The sequence below is a fragment of the Anastrepha ludens genome, chromosome 3, assembly GCF_028408465.1.
Source record: "Anastrepha ludens isolate Willacy chromosome 3, idAnaLude1.1, whole genome shotgun sequence".
In the NCBI taxonomy this organism is placed as follows: Eukaryota; Metazoa; Arthropoda; class Insecta; order Diptera; family Tephritidae; genus Anastrepha; species Anastrepha ludens.
The window spans coordinates 50,808,133-50,822,240 of NC_071499.1; the positions used below are offsets into that span (position 1 = coordinate 50,808,133).

The 14,108-nt window shown below is 37.2% G+C and overlaps 1 protein-coding gene across 1 annotated transcript in view; it reads left to right on the top strand.

Moving 5' to 3' along the window:
* LOC128857928 (serine-rich adhesin for platelets-like) overlaps positions 1-13,750 on the top strand; it is a 65,571-nt gene extending 51,821 nt beyond the window's left edge. Inside the window, exon 2 of the mRNA XM_054093785.1 lies at positions 6,680-13,750. Coding sequence (XP_053949760.1) covers positions 6,680-6,736 — 57 coding nt within the window. The 3' untranslated portion in view covers positions 6,737-13,750. The remainder of the gene's footprint in view (positions 1-6,679) is intronic.
* Positions 13,751-14,108: the final 358 nt, after the last annotated feature.

Sequence of the window (14,108 nt, forward strand, 5' to 3'; positions counted from 1 at the left end):
CATTCACTTTGGCGGCCTTTATAGACATAGAGGCACCTTTAATAATATTATGGCCGAGTCAATTGTCACTGCTCTAAATAAGCTATGGGTGGAAAGACCTATCTACCTCTGAATCTCGAGCCTGCCTAGTGGTAGGGAAATAAATGCTGTAGCAGGAGGGGCTAGAATCACGAGATTCGTGCATAGGGGTACACCGCAGGGCGGCATCCTCTGGCCTCTCCTTTGACTAGTAGCTGTGGATGAAGCTTTAACTCGCTTAAACAGGGGTGGGGTAAAGGTGGTAGCATATGCCGATGACTTGGTCCTAATGGTCTCAGGTTCCTTTCCATCAGTAATGGCTGAAATTTTGGAAGGTGCTCCGATAGTCAAGCTGCGATCAAGGCCCTGTCGTCGCCGTATTGCACTCTTCTGGTGAACTCCTCTAAGAAGGAACTCAAACGTCTCGAACGTTCAGGAAACATTTCCCGTATCTGGGTTGCTGGGCACAGGAGTATAGAGGGAAATGAAATTGCCGATGAACTTGCCAGGAAGGGGTCGACAGAACCGGTTCCAACTGTCCCCTTCTCAGACATCGGTGTCCCCTTGGCCGTCGTTAAAGGGAAACTACACATTTTCTTTCTAAAAAAAAGCGCAAGATAGATAGATGGAGGTCTGTCTCATCGTATGCTATTTCGAAAACACTCTGGCTCCAATACGATAGAAACAGAACGCTTAAGGTGATGGGAATCCCCCGCCATTCAATTTCCAAACTCATTGCGGTGTTCACTGGGTGATCGGTACTCATACGGAGAAGCTTGGAATTCCGTAATACCCCTATTGCAGAAGCTGTGGGGATCCTGCAGAGAAAGAGACTGTGGAACACTTTCTCTGCAAATGTCCGGCTCTGGCGGCTAGGCGCTTGAGATTCCTTAGCGTGCCCTTTGGGAATGACTTGAAGAGATTCTCCAGCCTAGATCCCTTTTCTCTCCTCCACTACATCAACAGCATTGCATGGCTGTAGACGGTTTTTTCTCTTCCCTAAATCTTTTCACAGACACTCGTCCACATTATGGTATTAAAACGGCTCGTAAGTGCTACTTGAAGTGTGCCTGTGGTACATCTTACCATCTTACCTACCTACCTAAGCACAAGATGGTGGAAAATTAATCATCCAATTATGTTTTTGAATAACTTTTTTACTAAAGGAAAGAAATCTTAATTTTGACCTTCGCGCTCTTTGGCTTGTCTGTTTGTGTACTGCAGCTGCCTAATTTCCAAATGTCAAATATGTTTGACGTACGACGCTAATAGCAGACATTATAAATCTTCAATATTGCGCCACCTTGTACAATGCCATATATTTTTGATCATTAAAGTAATAGGAGAAAATAATAGCAGAAAATGATAGCAAAAATAATATTGTAGAAAAGAGTAATAGCAATAAATTCATTAGAAAAAATCGAGCTTATAACCTCCAATATTCCAACCTATCGAAGAAGTTGTGTATTACAGAATTTACCACTTTGAAAGAGATAGCCATGTAAAAGCAAAGAAGTGAAAGCATGGCATGAAAATAAAGTGCGAGCCATCAGAAGAAGCCGGTACCGTTCACTCAATTTCTAGTTCTGCGCTGGTTCTATACAAATCCGATTTAGTGCTGCCGCAGTTTACTTGGCTCTCGTCTATTGCACTCTTACGTTACAGTACTGCAGTGCGTATACGTAACCATAAAACTGATTGTCTTCCATGCACGATGTAGACTCTGCTTTACTGCAATATCAGCCGCTCGAAGGGGCCTATATACAAATGCAATTATTTTTCCATGCCGCTTTTTGTCTCAACAGCAAGAAAAAAGACAAAAAAAGCCAAGAATGATAAAGTAAATGGACTAACCAAGCTATTGGCAACTTATAACGTCGCCACAAAGGCCACGGAAGAAATTGAGCAGCTGAGTCCTTGCGAGTTGGTGCACGGCCTTCAACTGTTTACCAAGATGAGAGGAAAAAACGAACACAAAAACAGAAGGAAAATCAAAGTGAAAGGCGAAATCGAAAGAAACTACAAAGAATCAATTGAAAAAGCGTGAAAGCGGGAAAAAGGCAACGCGGGGGCGTTAGCGGGTATTTTTCTTTTGGCGTACTGTCAGCCGCGCTATGCGAAGGCGTAAAGGCTGAAAATCGTCAGCGCTTATATACTATACACCAAGAGTGTTCATCCACGTAAAGCTCAAAAACTCAGCAAAAGAGCACCCAAATGGCTTGCCGACACCGCCGACGCAGCTGGGTTGATGGAACTTTAAATGCAGCGCTGAACCGGAGTGACCTGCCATAAAGAAATAAAGGTACGCGTCAAGAAAAAAAAGGCGAGTGATTCATGAAGGTGGTTGATCGATAAAATGAAGTAGCTCGTAAAATGTCTACCAACACCTACTTTACAACAATACAACAGTTCATGAAATGTTTCTTTGCGTGTGTGTGTGCTTGCAGCTAATGGCACAAGTCTATTGATTTTGTGTGAAGTTCGAAAGAAAGAAATAGTTGAATTCAGTTTCTCTTTGTTCGTGAATTTAAGGATGTAAATAATATTTTATGTCCATATGGCAACACGTGTTCAACTCGAAGCACGCATGCATTGGTTTTGTGTATTTTCAAATTAGCCTCTTTTGCGGTTGTACGCATATGCGTGGGCGTACCCATACATGCAGACCCACAAATTGGTAGATGTGTGCATGTAAAATTGCTTGGCACTTGTGCGTGTGTGTGTGTGTGTGTGGAAATCAATTGATACTTGTAGTTTAGTATTGTAATGTTTTGACTATTCTCTGCCTTTCACTATTTTTTTCTCCTTTTTGTTGTTATTTTCTTTTATGCCTTTCGAGTTGTTTATTTGGCTGTTAAGAAATTGTTTTGTGGTTAAAAAGGAAAGTGTTTTGTTTACAACCCACATCAATACAATTGGTAATTGGTGGTCTTTATTTACTGACCACAACATAAAACAATAGCAACAATATAGTGGTAAATTTCATGGGGACAATTGTAATGCGACAAATTGGACACAGCTGGTTTTGAATGAAGTGGTAATTTCTATGCGTAAGAGTTTCTCAAAAATAATTGAAATATTAGGTGTTTAAGTTTTATGAAAGAGCTATTATGTAGCAGCGCGACATATTCCAAAGTCTGACTGTATAATTATTTTTAGTTTTTTAATTTTATTTTTATTTCTTTTTAAAATTTATTTTTTTTTATTTTATTTTTTTTTTTTAATATAAAAATAAAGTTTACATTGCAACAAAAAATCATTTAAGTTAAAGTTTATGTAAAAATTAAAAAAATAAATAAACAAATTTCATCAAAATTTCAAATTTTTTAGTCAGAATTTGTTGGAAAATTCCTGACATTCAGCTTTGCGGACCGCTTACATACTTTTGGTATTAAAGTTTAGGTTTCAAGTGGCTTAATAATTTTTGTGCTGCAACTAAGCATTGAATTGGGAAATGTTTTTCTAAAGGGTGGTTAAATTTCAAGGGCCAATGTTGAATCTGAACCACACCTAAACGTCAACGACACCGTTGGACTTCTTTCTTTGGGGTTATTTGAAAGAAAAGGTGTACGTCGATAAGCCAGCAACAATTCAAGAGCTAAAGGATGAGATAATTCGGCACATTAACGGCATAGAACCTGAATTATGCCTCAGAGTCATCGAAAATTTCGACCATCGGATGGAGGTGTGCCGCCGATATTTTATTCCATACGTAATTGAGCCATACCAATATTATCATAATAAAGAAAAATGACAATAATTTTCTAAAACAATTGTATTTAATTCAAAATCAACACCGGCCCTTGAAACTTAACCATCCTTTATATCGAGAAAATTCGCAAGAGCGCTAGCAAAAAAAAGGGTCAGAAATCAACGCAATTTTTCAGAAACTTCAGCATCGAATTTTTTTTTTTAATTCTGTCTAAAAAGTTTGAAATTTGATATCTTTCTTTTTTAAGTTTGAAACTTGAATTTACATGGCTGTTGTTGTAGTATTAAGGGGTTACATACGTCCAGCAGCGCCAAAAATGCGTTAAAAGAAAAACTGTTTTTAGAAGGGATAACAATAGAAATAAATATACAAATTTTTTATGTATTGTTTATTAGTACTTAAACCAAAATACCTGCAAGTCACATTCGGGCAGCTTGCGTTTCGTTTCTGGACCCTCTCAAGGCCATAGTCAGAGTAAAAGGTGGCCATATCGAGCAAAAGTAATTTGATTCTTAATTTTGTGTTATTTTCATATATTTTTTACTTTGAGTTGAATAAAAGTAATTTTCCAAACTAAATTTGTGGCCTTTTTAATTGGTTACACTTCGAGTGCCGAACCCTGTCAAAAAAATCTCTCTATACATCTTATTCCTCCTAATCGGTGCATAGGGCGTACATGAAGGTTATAGCCAGTGCAGTGGATTATCAGCGCGCATTGATCTACATTTGAAAATTTTTTTTTATTTGAAAATATTTCTCTGGCGTCAGTCGACTCATGCTGAATTGCCAAGTGAAAATATCAGATCAGTTCATAAGTTCGTGCGTGGACGTGGAAATGCCCCGCGCGCTAGTCATCCTTAAGTCTTTAACTCCGACGCCTTGCTTGAACTCGTGGAAGCTGAGGTAAGTTTGACAGTCGATACGATAGCTCAGAGGTTAAATTCATCGCATGGAACATTTCACAGGCACCTGGTTCAGTTGGGATATGTTTCAAAGCTGGGAACATAGGTTCCGCATAGACTTTCCGTCGCCAACCTTCAGCAGAGAGTGAATCTGTGTTCTCAGCTACTGCAATAATCCTGTTCGCAAACGCCAATGGTTAGATAAGATGAAACACCAGAACTGACCCCTAGAGATGGCCTTCACCTCAAGAAGATTCTCCTGTCTATTTGGTGGGATATGGCCGGTATTGTTTATTATGAACTTCTGGAACCAGACCAGACGATAACTGCTGATTATTATTCCCATCAGCTATCAAACCTGAATGAGGCACTTAGAAAAAATCGACCGTCTTTAGTGAATAGACGCAGAGTTTTGTTTCACCACGACAACGCGAGACGTCATACCGCAAGGCAAACATTAGGCAAGCTGAAGGAGCTCGGATGGGAGCTAATGTCGCATCCACCAAACTCTCCGGATATTGCACCTTGTGATTATCACCTTTTCCGTGGACTTCAATCCCATATGAGTAACAAGAACTACTCCTTAAAAGAAGCTATAAAAAGGGATATCGAAGCGTATTTTGGTTCTAAGGACAAACAATTTTTTGAGCACGGAATTAAAAATTTGCCTTAAGGGGTTATACGCAGTTATGAAGCAAATAAAAGACGGGTTGTCAAGGATTTATCCTGAAGAAACTTCAGAATATTTTAATTTGAAAATTTTTGGCGGTTATAAAAGCATCCTTCAAGAACATAACAAAATTTTTTATTTATGAAAATGTTGATTATAGAGCGCGCTGCAGGCGATTTCTGGAACCTCTTTTAAAAAAAGACGATTTACGGTGTACATCGTAACTCAGGATTGGATTATCTGAAATCAAAAAACCAAACAAATTTTGTTAATATATTAGATTATCTAGTAATTAATCGTTCGGCTAATCAAAATAGTGAATTTTCACAAAATGGCAGCTTTTAAAAGAAATTATTTCGATTTTTACGTTAAAATTTGGCCGTAAATTGATTATAAAATGGAAAATAAGTATCAGATTTACAAAAGGAACGATTAATTACTAGAAAATGTATCTTTAAAGATTGAGTTAAAACGGTTGACCGATCAAACAAGCCGTTTTCGAGATATCGTGTACACCGACTTGAAAAATGCCGTTTTGAAAAAAAACACGTTTAAAGTTTCAATACCCACCTTAAAACGTGCCGAGGTATCTCTACATATGTATGTATAACTCCGAAAGTATTGCTTAGATCTACTTCAAATTTCGTGCGTATACTTTTGAATATATGTACATTACAAAAATGCAATAAAAAAATCGATTTTTTTGAAAGTCATAACTGCGTATAACCCCTTAACGTTGGGAAGACCTTGTAAATAATGAAGGGAAATATATTATTGATTAATAAATACTTTAAACATCTTTTTTATTAATTTTAAAACCACCTTTAAAAAACGCACGAACTTATGGACTGACCTGTTACAATAACCAATAAATAGTTTTAAGAATTTAAAACTATCCGATGCTAAAAAAAAATAAAAAAAAGTAATAAAAAAAAAATAATAAAAAAATAAAACAACCAAAACAAAAAGTAATAACTGTATACATATTTTTTTATTGTAAAAGGTAGTTCAAATATTAACTCAGCCGCGTAACCTTTTTCACTGTTTAATTCCAACTTTGATGGCGTCCTTATAAAAATACCCGTTACTTTGACATTTCAGCTGTGCATACAAAGTTGCTTACTGTTAACTGCTCTGCGTGATATATTTTTTTTCTCTTTCACAACTTTCAATCATCTGTGAGTACATCTTCAATACAACCTTTCAAGCTTAATTGCATTTAAAATTTATTATGCTCAAGCAAATTTCATTTAAATCATCTTTCTTTACCAGAATGTAATTTTAATTTATCATACGAGTAATTTAATACAATTCACTAAAGTTTCTTACTCAATTACATATTTTAATCCTTTTTTCTTCTCTCTTATCTCTTTTCAGGTGAGTTTCTGTACATTTACCCAGCCACTGTTTCTTCATCATTATTTATGTAAGTGATGCAAAAGCGAATTCAATTTTATAAATTTTATCATCAACTCAGAAGCCTTTGCTATTCCTAATTACTACACAAACCCTATTAAATTAATTTCAATATCACAAGTTGCACACGTCGAAGTAGAGCCAACTTAATTTATGTGCACATCCTCCAGCCAACCAATTTCTTACTTAACTCTCGCTAGCTGATACTGATACATACATATATACATACGTATGCGTGGGTGTAAAATTTCAACTCACCATAAACTTGAGTGTCTTATGACCGTGCAGGCGCTTGAATTTCCATACAAACTGACAGCAACTGCGTGTTTGACATGCAAATAATACAAATATGCGCACACACACACGCATACATGCATAATACACTCTTGCATAGAAAAAATTATACCAGTAAGTAACTGTGCATAAATTTCACTCCATAGAGAGGTGTGTTTGCACTCCGCTGCTACTGCATTTGTCCTTGCTCTATACCTAGCGCTGCTCCTTGCACCTCGCGCCTCGTGCCTTGCTCATTTTCCAATGTCTTATTATTTGACAGCACAACTGCTGTGTTCCAAGAATCTGAGAAATCTAATGCCTGGCATATGTAATATTTTGATAACATAATGTCAACATTACTTCCCTGCACACATACATACGCGTGCATGTTTATGTGGGATTTTCCTCGTAAACGAGCATCAGCTTATTTGTCGTAAAATTTGGTGTCCCCTGTACCGAGTTGCTTCCCCTCACATTCAATGCATGAACGTTTGCTCTGTATGGTGAAAAAGTGCCGCACTGCCTAGGAAAAAATTCTAAAAATTTAACGAGATGTATTTTATTTTACTAAAATTTAATGAGCTCTTAAACTGCATCCGAAAAATCTATATATAAATTCTAATAAAAAGGTGTGGAATTGTAATGAAAAGTTTTTGGAATTTTTCTAAGTTTTGCGCAAAATTTTAAAATTGGAATTTTTTGGTTCTTTTACGCAACGAGCTATTCTTTTATAATTACTAGGATAATGAACATTCAAAATAACAATAAAAAAAAGAAATAAAAATTAAAAATAGTCTAAAGTGGAAAATGTGGAAGCTCATCGTTTTGCCGCGGATTGTAAGTGTTGCTGTTGCAGTTATCTTCTTTATCGAAACACAGCACATGACAATAATCTATCATATTTATATGAAGCTTTCAATTTAATGGCTGTGAGAGTTATGCAGTGAGAAATATGTCATCAAGTTAAACGTAAGCAGAACTAATTTCATGGTGGTCAGTAGGAAAAACATATACTAATACAATAATATAAAATTTAGTATGAATGGACAAAGTATCGAAGGAGTAAGAGAGTTTAAGTATCTAGGCTGCTGATTAAATGAAAACTTCGAATTTCTCTTCAGAGATTAAAACAAGCATAGGAATAGGACGGCAATCGTTTTGCGAGAAAAAAAAATCCTTAAAAAAAAATCCTTGCGAGAAAAAACTTTAACTTAAGGGGTTATATACCTTGTGTTGGACTAAAAAATTGATGGCATATTCTAAAAGTACATCATCTTAAAAATATAAATTCAAAAGATCATAAAGATCGGAGCACTAGAACGAAAGTTACAGACCGTGGAAGCGCGCGACCTTTCTTGGAATGAGGCTTAGATGAAGTGCACGCAAAACTTTAGACACGACTATCTCGAAGTCGTGTTTTTTCGTGTACTTGCCCAGCGCTCGCTGAGTTGGTGCAAAGCCCATCCTTCCAGGATTAAAGCGCAGGTTGTCAAGGGGATCCCGATCCTCTCCTTTCGCGGGCACACTACCTCACAGGTCCCTTGTCTGGCCATCTCGTCGGTTCGCAGTTTCTAGCAATGTCACTGTGAGCAGGTACCCAGATTATCTTTATATCGAAGAATTCTGATGCAATCGAGAGAGAGGCCAGGCATTCCCTGACCAGTTTCGAATGCACCATAATAGAGCATAGGGCCCTAATTGCCCCTTGGTTATCAGATTAAATATTTACCTTCTTAACAGTTATTACGCAAGTAAGTAGCCAGTCAGCTGCTTCTTTAATTGCGGCCACCTCTGCTTGGAACACACTGCAGTGACCCGGTAGCCTGAATTTGAGTTTGCAGAATACTCCTCCTCCAACCCTACCGTCCAGCTTCGGGTCATCCGTGAACAGGTTAACCAGACCCTGTCCCCAACTGTTGCCCCCCGTCCACTCTTCCCTTGATGGAATATGGGTGGAGAAAGTTCCGCTTGGACTAATAATAGAGTCGTATGAAACATCGGCCAGTATTAGAAAATACACTGAGATTCTGCAAAACAGGCCGCAACTAAACCTATCTAAATTAGTAGAACTTTAAGTAGCAGTAGCTCTTTTCCTATTTTTATATTTCATGAAATGTCTACAGTAATGCAAATTTAGCCCAATTTAATACTGAGTAAGTCTGATGCTGCTTACCTTAATTGATTGAGAGGATTTTATTCTCTTTAGTGTTTATAATTATTTCGTATTGATGCCATTCTCGTTGATCTGCTGACGAAAAATTATACCCCAAATGCATGAAATTTCAGTTTCTGTTTCTAAAAAAGAATTTGCTTGGCCTTTCGCTCTTGTCTCTTGACAAACATCTTTTATTAATTGATTCTGGTATTTATATACGATCCCTCAGTTCTCAGGTTCTCCCATCCTTGTATTTTCATATAAACACCATAAACCCATGTCTCCAAATTCATTTTTCTACAGCCCAAAGTAAAAAATTTCACTTCCTTCCAACTACATTTTTTCCTTGAAATGGTTCTATGTACAACTCTGCAATAAATCTTCCTCTGAGGTGTAATAAATAAATTTTAAATAGTGACAGCTTAATCAAAAAATCTGCCAAAATTCCCTTTTAGTACCTGATGACACGCAGGCTGCAAGCGGATGTTTACAATACTACGCACATGCATACCAAACGTATGAAGGTGTGCATTTACAAATACAGCTCAAAGGTGTATGAATAATATTTAAGCTGTCGAGCTATTGATTACTCTTACTGCAGATTGTATTATATTTACCTTGCGTATAAAATACGATCTCAGATTTATTGTATGTGTGTGGTAATTTTTCTATAAAAAGAAACCTTACCTTACTTACACAAAATCTCATCAAATATTTATTTATATTTTACATGCGAATATCTTTTGTCAATTTCCAGCATACATTTTGTCTATTTCTAGAGATCATCGAAGGCATTGCTTGCTAGTGTATTTGTGCTTATTGTTACCAACAACAATCAAAGGTTTTAACGCTTGCCATTTTTGGTTTACGCAAATCCATATAAAGTATTCCTGTGTCACATTTATAGGGAGAAAAAAAAGTATTGGCACACCAAATGAGTATGCAAGCAGAGCATACAAGAGAGGCCGTTCACAAGTGTGTGTATGATGTAGATTTTTGCGACTGAATATGTCTAGAAATAGAGATGGAGGGTAGGAGTAGCAGACTTGTCAATATGCAGACAGCAAAAATGCTTAGAGGCATAGGCAATGACACGGCTGTGAACTCAACCAGTAATTCAATATTTTGGCTGAATTATTGCACTGTAAAATAAATTTAAATGTTTTGAAGTGAATCTTCTTAGGCGTCGATGGACGGCCAAGAATGAAGAGTAAAATTTCAAGGCCATGCAACGTTTTGGGCATTTTCGTTCCGCGAGAGAGAAAAAAGATTTAACGTAGAGGAAAAGGAGAGAGAGAGCTATACCTTATATATATCTTAGATAAACTTTAGGCTATTTTTCTTGAGTTTGTACTTGAGGTTGCTAATTTCTAGTGAAAAATAACACTGCCTACCTTTTGGCGCTTGCCTGTTGGTGTAAACTTGTAGGAAATATATTTTTGGTACCTACTCTTTGGCGTTATATTTCCTCGGTGCCTACTGTTTGGGGCGTTTTTTTGTCCCAATTTTTTTGGCATGTTTTTTTTTTTGGTGCCTTAGTATTGCCTTGCGGTAATTTGTGCCTTTGCTGCGACTGTTTATAACCTCTTCCCATCTCTCAACCAATTTGTTGATGCCGTTCCGCCAAAAATAGTTTGGTGTAAAAAAAGTTGTTGAGTCAGTTTTTAAGAACCTCTTTGGTATCGAAGGTAACGCCTTCTTATTGCTTGACAGGGAGCGGGAAAAATGGTAATTAGCCGGTGCAAATTCCAGAGAATACGGTGGATACTGAAGGGTCTCCCATTCGAGCACTTGGAGTGCGGCTTTGATGGCTTGATGGCTCATTCACGTGGTGTAGCTGGGCAACGTAGAGCTCCTTGTTGACCGTTGCATGCTTGTCGAGCATTTCCCAGTGCACCATACCCTCCCACTCCCACCAAAAACATTTCATGATCTTCTTTGGATGTAGATCCGGCTTGACTCTCGGCTTTGGCGTATCTCCTGGAGCCACCCACTCTTTTCTTTGCTTCATATTGATGCATAGGCACCATTTCTCATCTCCCATGACGATTCGTACAAAAGGCGCTGTTTATGACCGCGTGTTGCTCGATGGCGTGCGAGATGCTGAGAAGCAATTTGAGGGCAACTTTCCTTGTTTTTTTCGTTGAGCTCCTGAGGCACCCAGGTTCCCAATTTTTCGGCAAATCCCATTGAATGAAGGTGATTGAGTATCGTTTTATGATCGCAGTTCATTTTTCCTGCCAATTCACGACTGCTTTAACAGCCGTTCTCCTTCCAAAGCGATTTGAGACATTCTTCATCGAATTCAGAAGGCCTTCCGCTGCGGGAGAAGGACGCCGTCACCGTCAAAATCGCCATTTTGGAACTTTGCAAACCATTTCTGTGCTGAAGACTCGCCCACACACGTGGCAAATGTTCCGGGCTGCTTCGGCAGCTTTTTGACCTCGATGAAAAGCTGAAAGGGAAAGTGGAGCAGTTGTCGAAAATGTTAAGTTTTACCTCGTGTGTATTCCATTTCTAAGCCTCAAAACTATATTACAATAATAAAAAATTACATAACTCAAAAATACAATCAACATAGTTTTATAGAGCAGAAAAAGTTCTATCGAATGAATACTTAACCTTTGTCAAGCAGCAAACAAATCGTTGTAAAATAAATGAAAATATAAAAGCGCTATGAACTTATTCCCCCACCCGATTTAATTTCGTTGTTTACATTCTTCTTTGATTTTAAAAGATCTTAGGTCTAGCGTACGAAAAATATTAGATGTAGTCAGAGCGTGGTGATGCATTGTTTTTTCGCTTGAGACCTTTTCATCAATTATTATATAATAAGATTTTTGTATAATAAATAATTAAGAATAAATATTTGAAGTAAAGCGACCCGACGGCGTTTAATGGCAATCGCTGCTTCTGCCAGCCAAACAATAAGATTTTCATCTAGCCAAATAGACACAAGCGCTACGCGAAGCTTAATTAAAATCGGCTGATTATTTTTAAAAATTGATTGCCATTATGAATTTAAAAAAAGCGTACTGCAGATTCGTAATCGGCGTCCTCAAAAATCGTTTCGCTAATACCTCCAGCTGTACAGCTGAATTGATACTTTTGCCACATTTGAGTGCTTCTGAGCCATAGTGCACTTCTACGATAGAATGCGTGGCATGTAATTCTAGCTTTATTCCTGTTTGCTACATGTGTATATGCAAATATTTTCCACTTAAGTGTATCTGATGGTAAGTGCCAACAATTGAGTGCCAGTCATTTGTCTGAAATTGTTAGTGTCGATTTTCCTGCTCGTTTATAGGCAGCTTGCAGTGGTCGGCACGCTCACGCACACACACCTACATACAATACTGCACACGTATAAGTTAAATATTTGACTGTGTCTGTCATTATTCTCGCCTAGCTGTGTTGGTAGAAAATTCAGTAAAATATGTATTTTGCATTTAAATTATGTATATAAATGCATTTTTCTGTATGCACGTGAATGAATATTCGCTTTTGAGTTGTCTACACGACATCGTTGCAAACACAAATCTCAGTCATTTGTTTTATGGTTAGAGTTGCATATTCATTACATTGGTCGGGGCGTTGACAGTGGCAGCATAGGTACATATGCACAAACTTATAGATGTGTTGTAGTACCCATGCAGGCGAACCCACTGGTTCTGATTTAACTTACTGCTGTATTTTTACAATCCTGGCAACTGGTTTTTTTAACAAGCCGAATTCCTGCGAAGTGCCGATTAATTATCAGTCCATGCAGCCATATTATGACGCTTAACAAGCTAGTCTTCCTGTATGTACTTCAACATCTTACCTATTAGTGAACTGGTTTATAATAAAGCCAAAAAATTCTAGTCCAGTTTGTGACGAAAATCACCAGTTTTGGGTGAATTGAAAAAGTAAAGAAAAACTGAAGAATTAAGTGAAATATGCACTCTCCGCAACTATTAAAAGTTTTCACTATTTATTATTGAAGTGAAACTTCTTAAGCGTCGATGGACGAGCGAGAATGGGGAGTAAAATTTCAAGGCTATGCAACGTTTTGGGCATTTTCGTTCCGCGAGAGAGAAAAAAGATTTAACGTAGAGGAAAAAGAGGAGAGAGAACTATACCTTATATATATCTTAGATACACTTTAGGCTATTCACGTCGCCCTTTTGTGCGGTTCTTCGTCTTTTCGCCCACTCCTACGCTAAAGCTCTAGTCTAAGTTACTATAGTAGAGCGAAAGAGAGCAACTTATTGTTAGAATAGGATAGATAGTACTGCGCATGCGCGCGGCTTGTCTATGAACATTATAGTGTTAGACGCCATATGTGCTCACGGCTCTAACGCCACGCTAATACATCGGAGCGAGAGAGAGTATATGTGCGCACGGTTGTAACGCCTCGCTAATGCGTCGGAGCTAGAGAGAGCGACGGATAGTTTGAATACGACAGATCGTTTTATATATTTATAGTCTTTCTCTCTCTCTCTCTCTCTCTCTCTCATTCTCTCTCTCTCATTCTCTCTCTCTCTCTCATTCTCTCTCGGGTCTCTCCCTGTTTCTTTGTCTGGCTTGAAAGTTTTACTTCTGTTATGTGTACTACGCAATTTTTTATATATAATTATATTAACATATTTATTTTTTAACTTGTTTTTTTTTTTATAAAAATATAGCTCAGCTATACAAGGGCCATAATAATCAAAATCTATAAAAATTCGACAAATTTTCTTTAAAGTCCCAAGCGAATGTGGGACATCTGTTTTTATGCGGAAAACATGCTAAACATCGTCAGCAAAAAAATTCAGAAAAATCAACAAACGTTTTGAATTAATTATTTATTTATTTTTAATTATTTTGTAGACTTTTACTTATCCATTTTTTCAATTTTTATTGTTTTCTTTTTGTATTTTTTAAATTTCTATTTTTTTATTCTTTTTTTTTTTGTATTTTTTTTAATATTTTTTT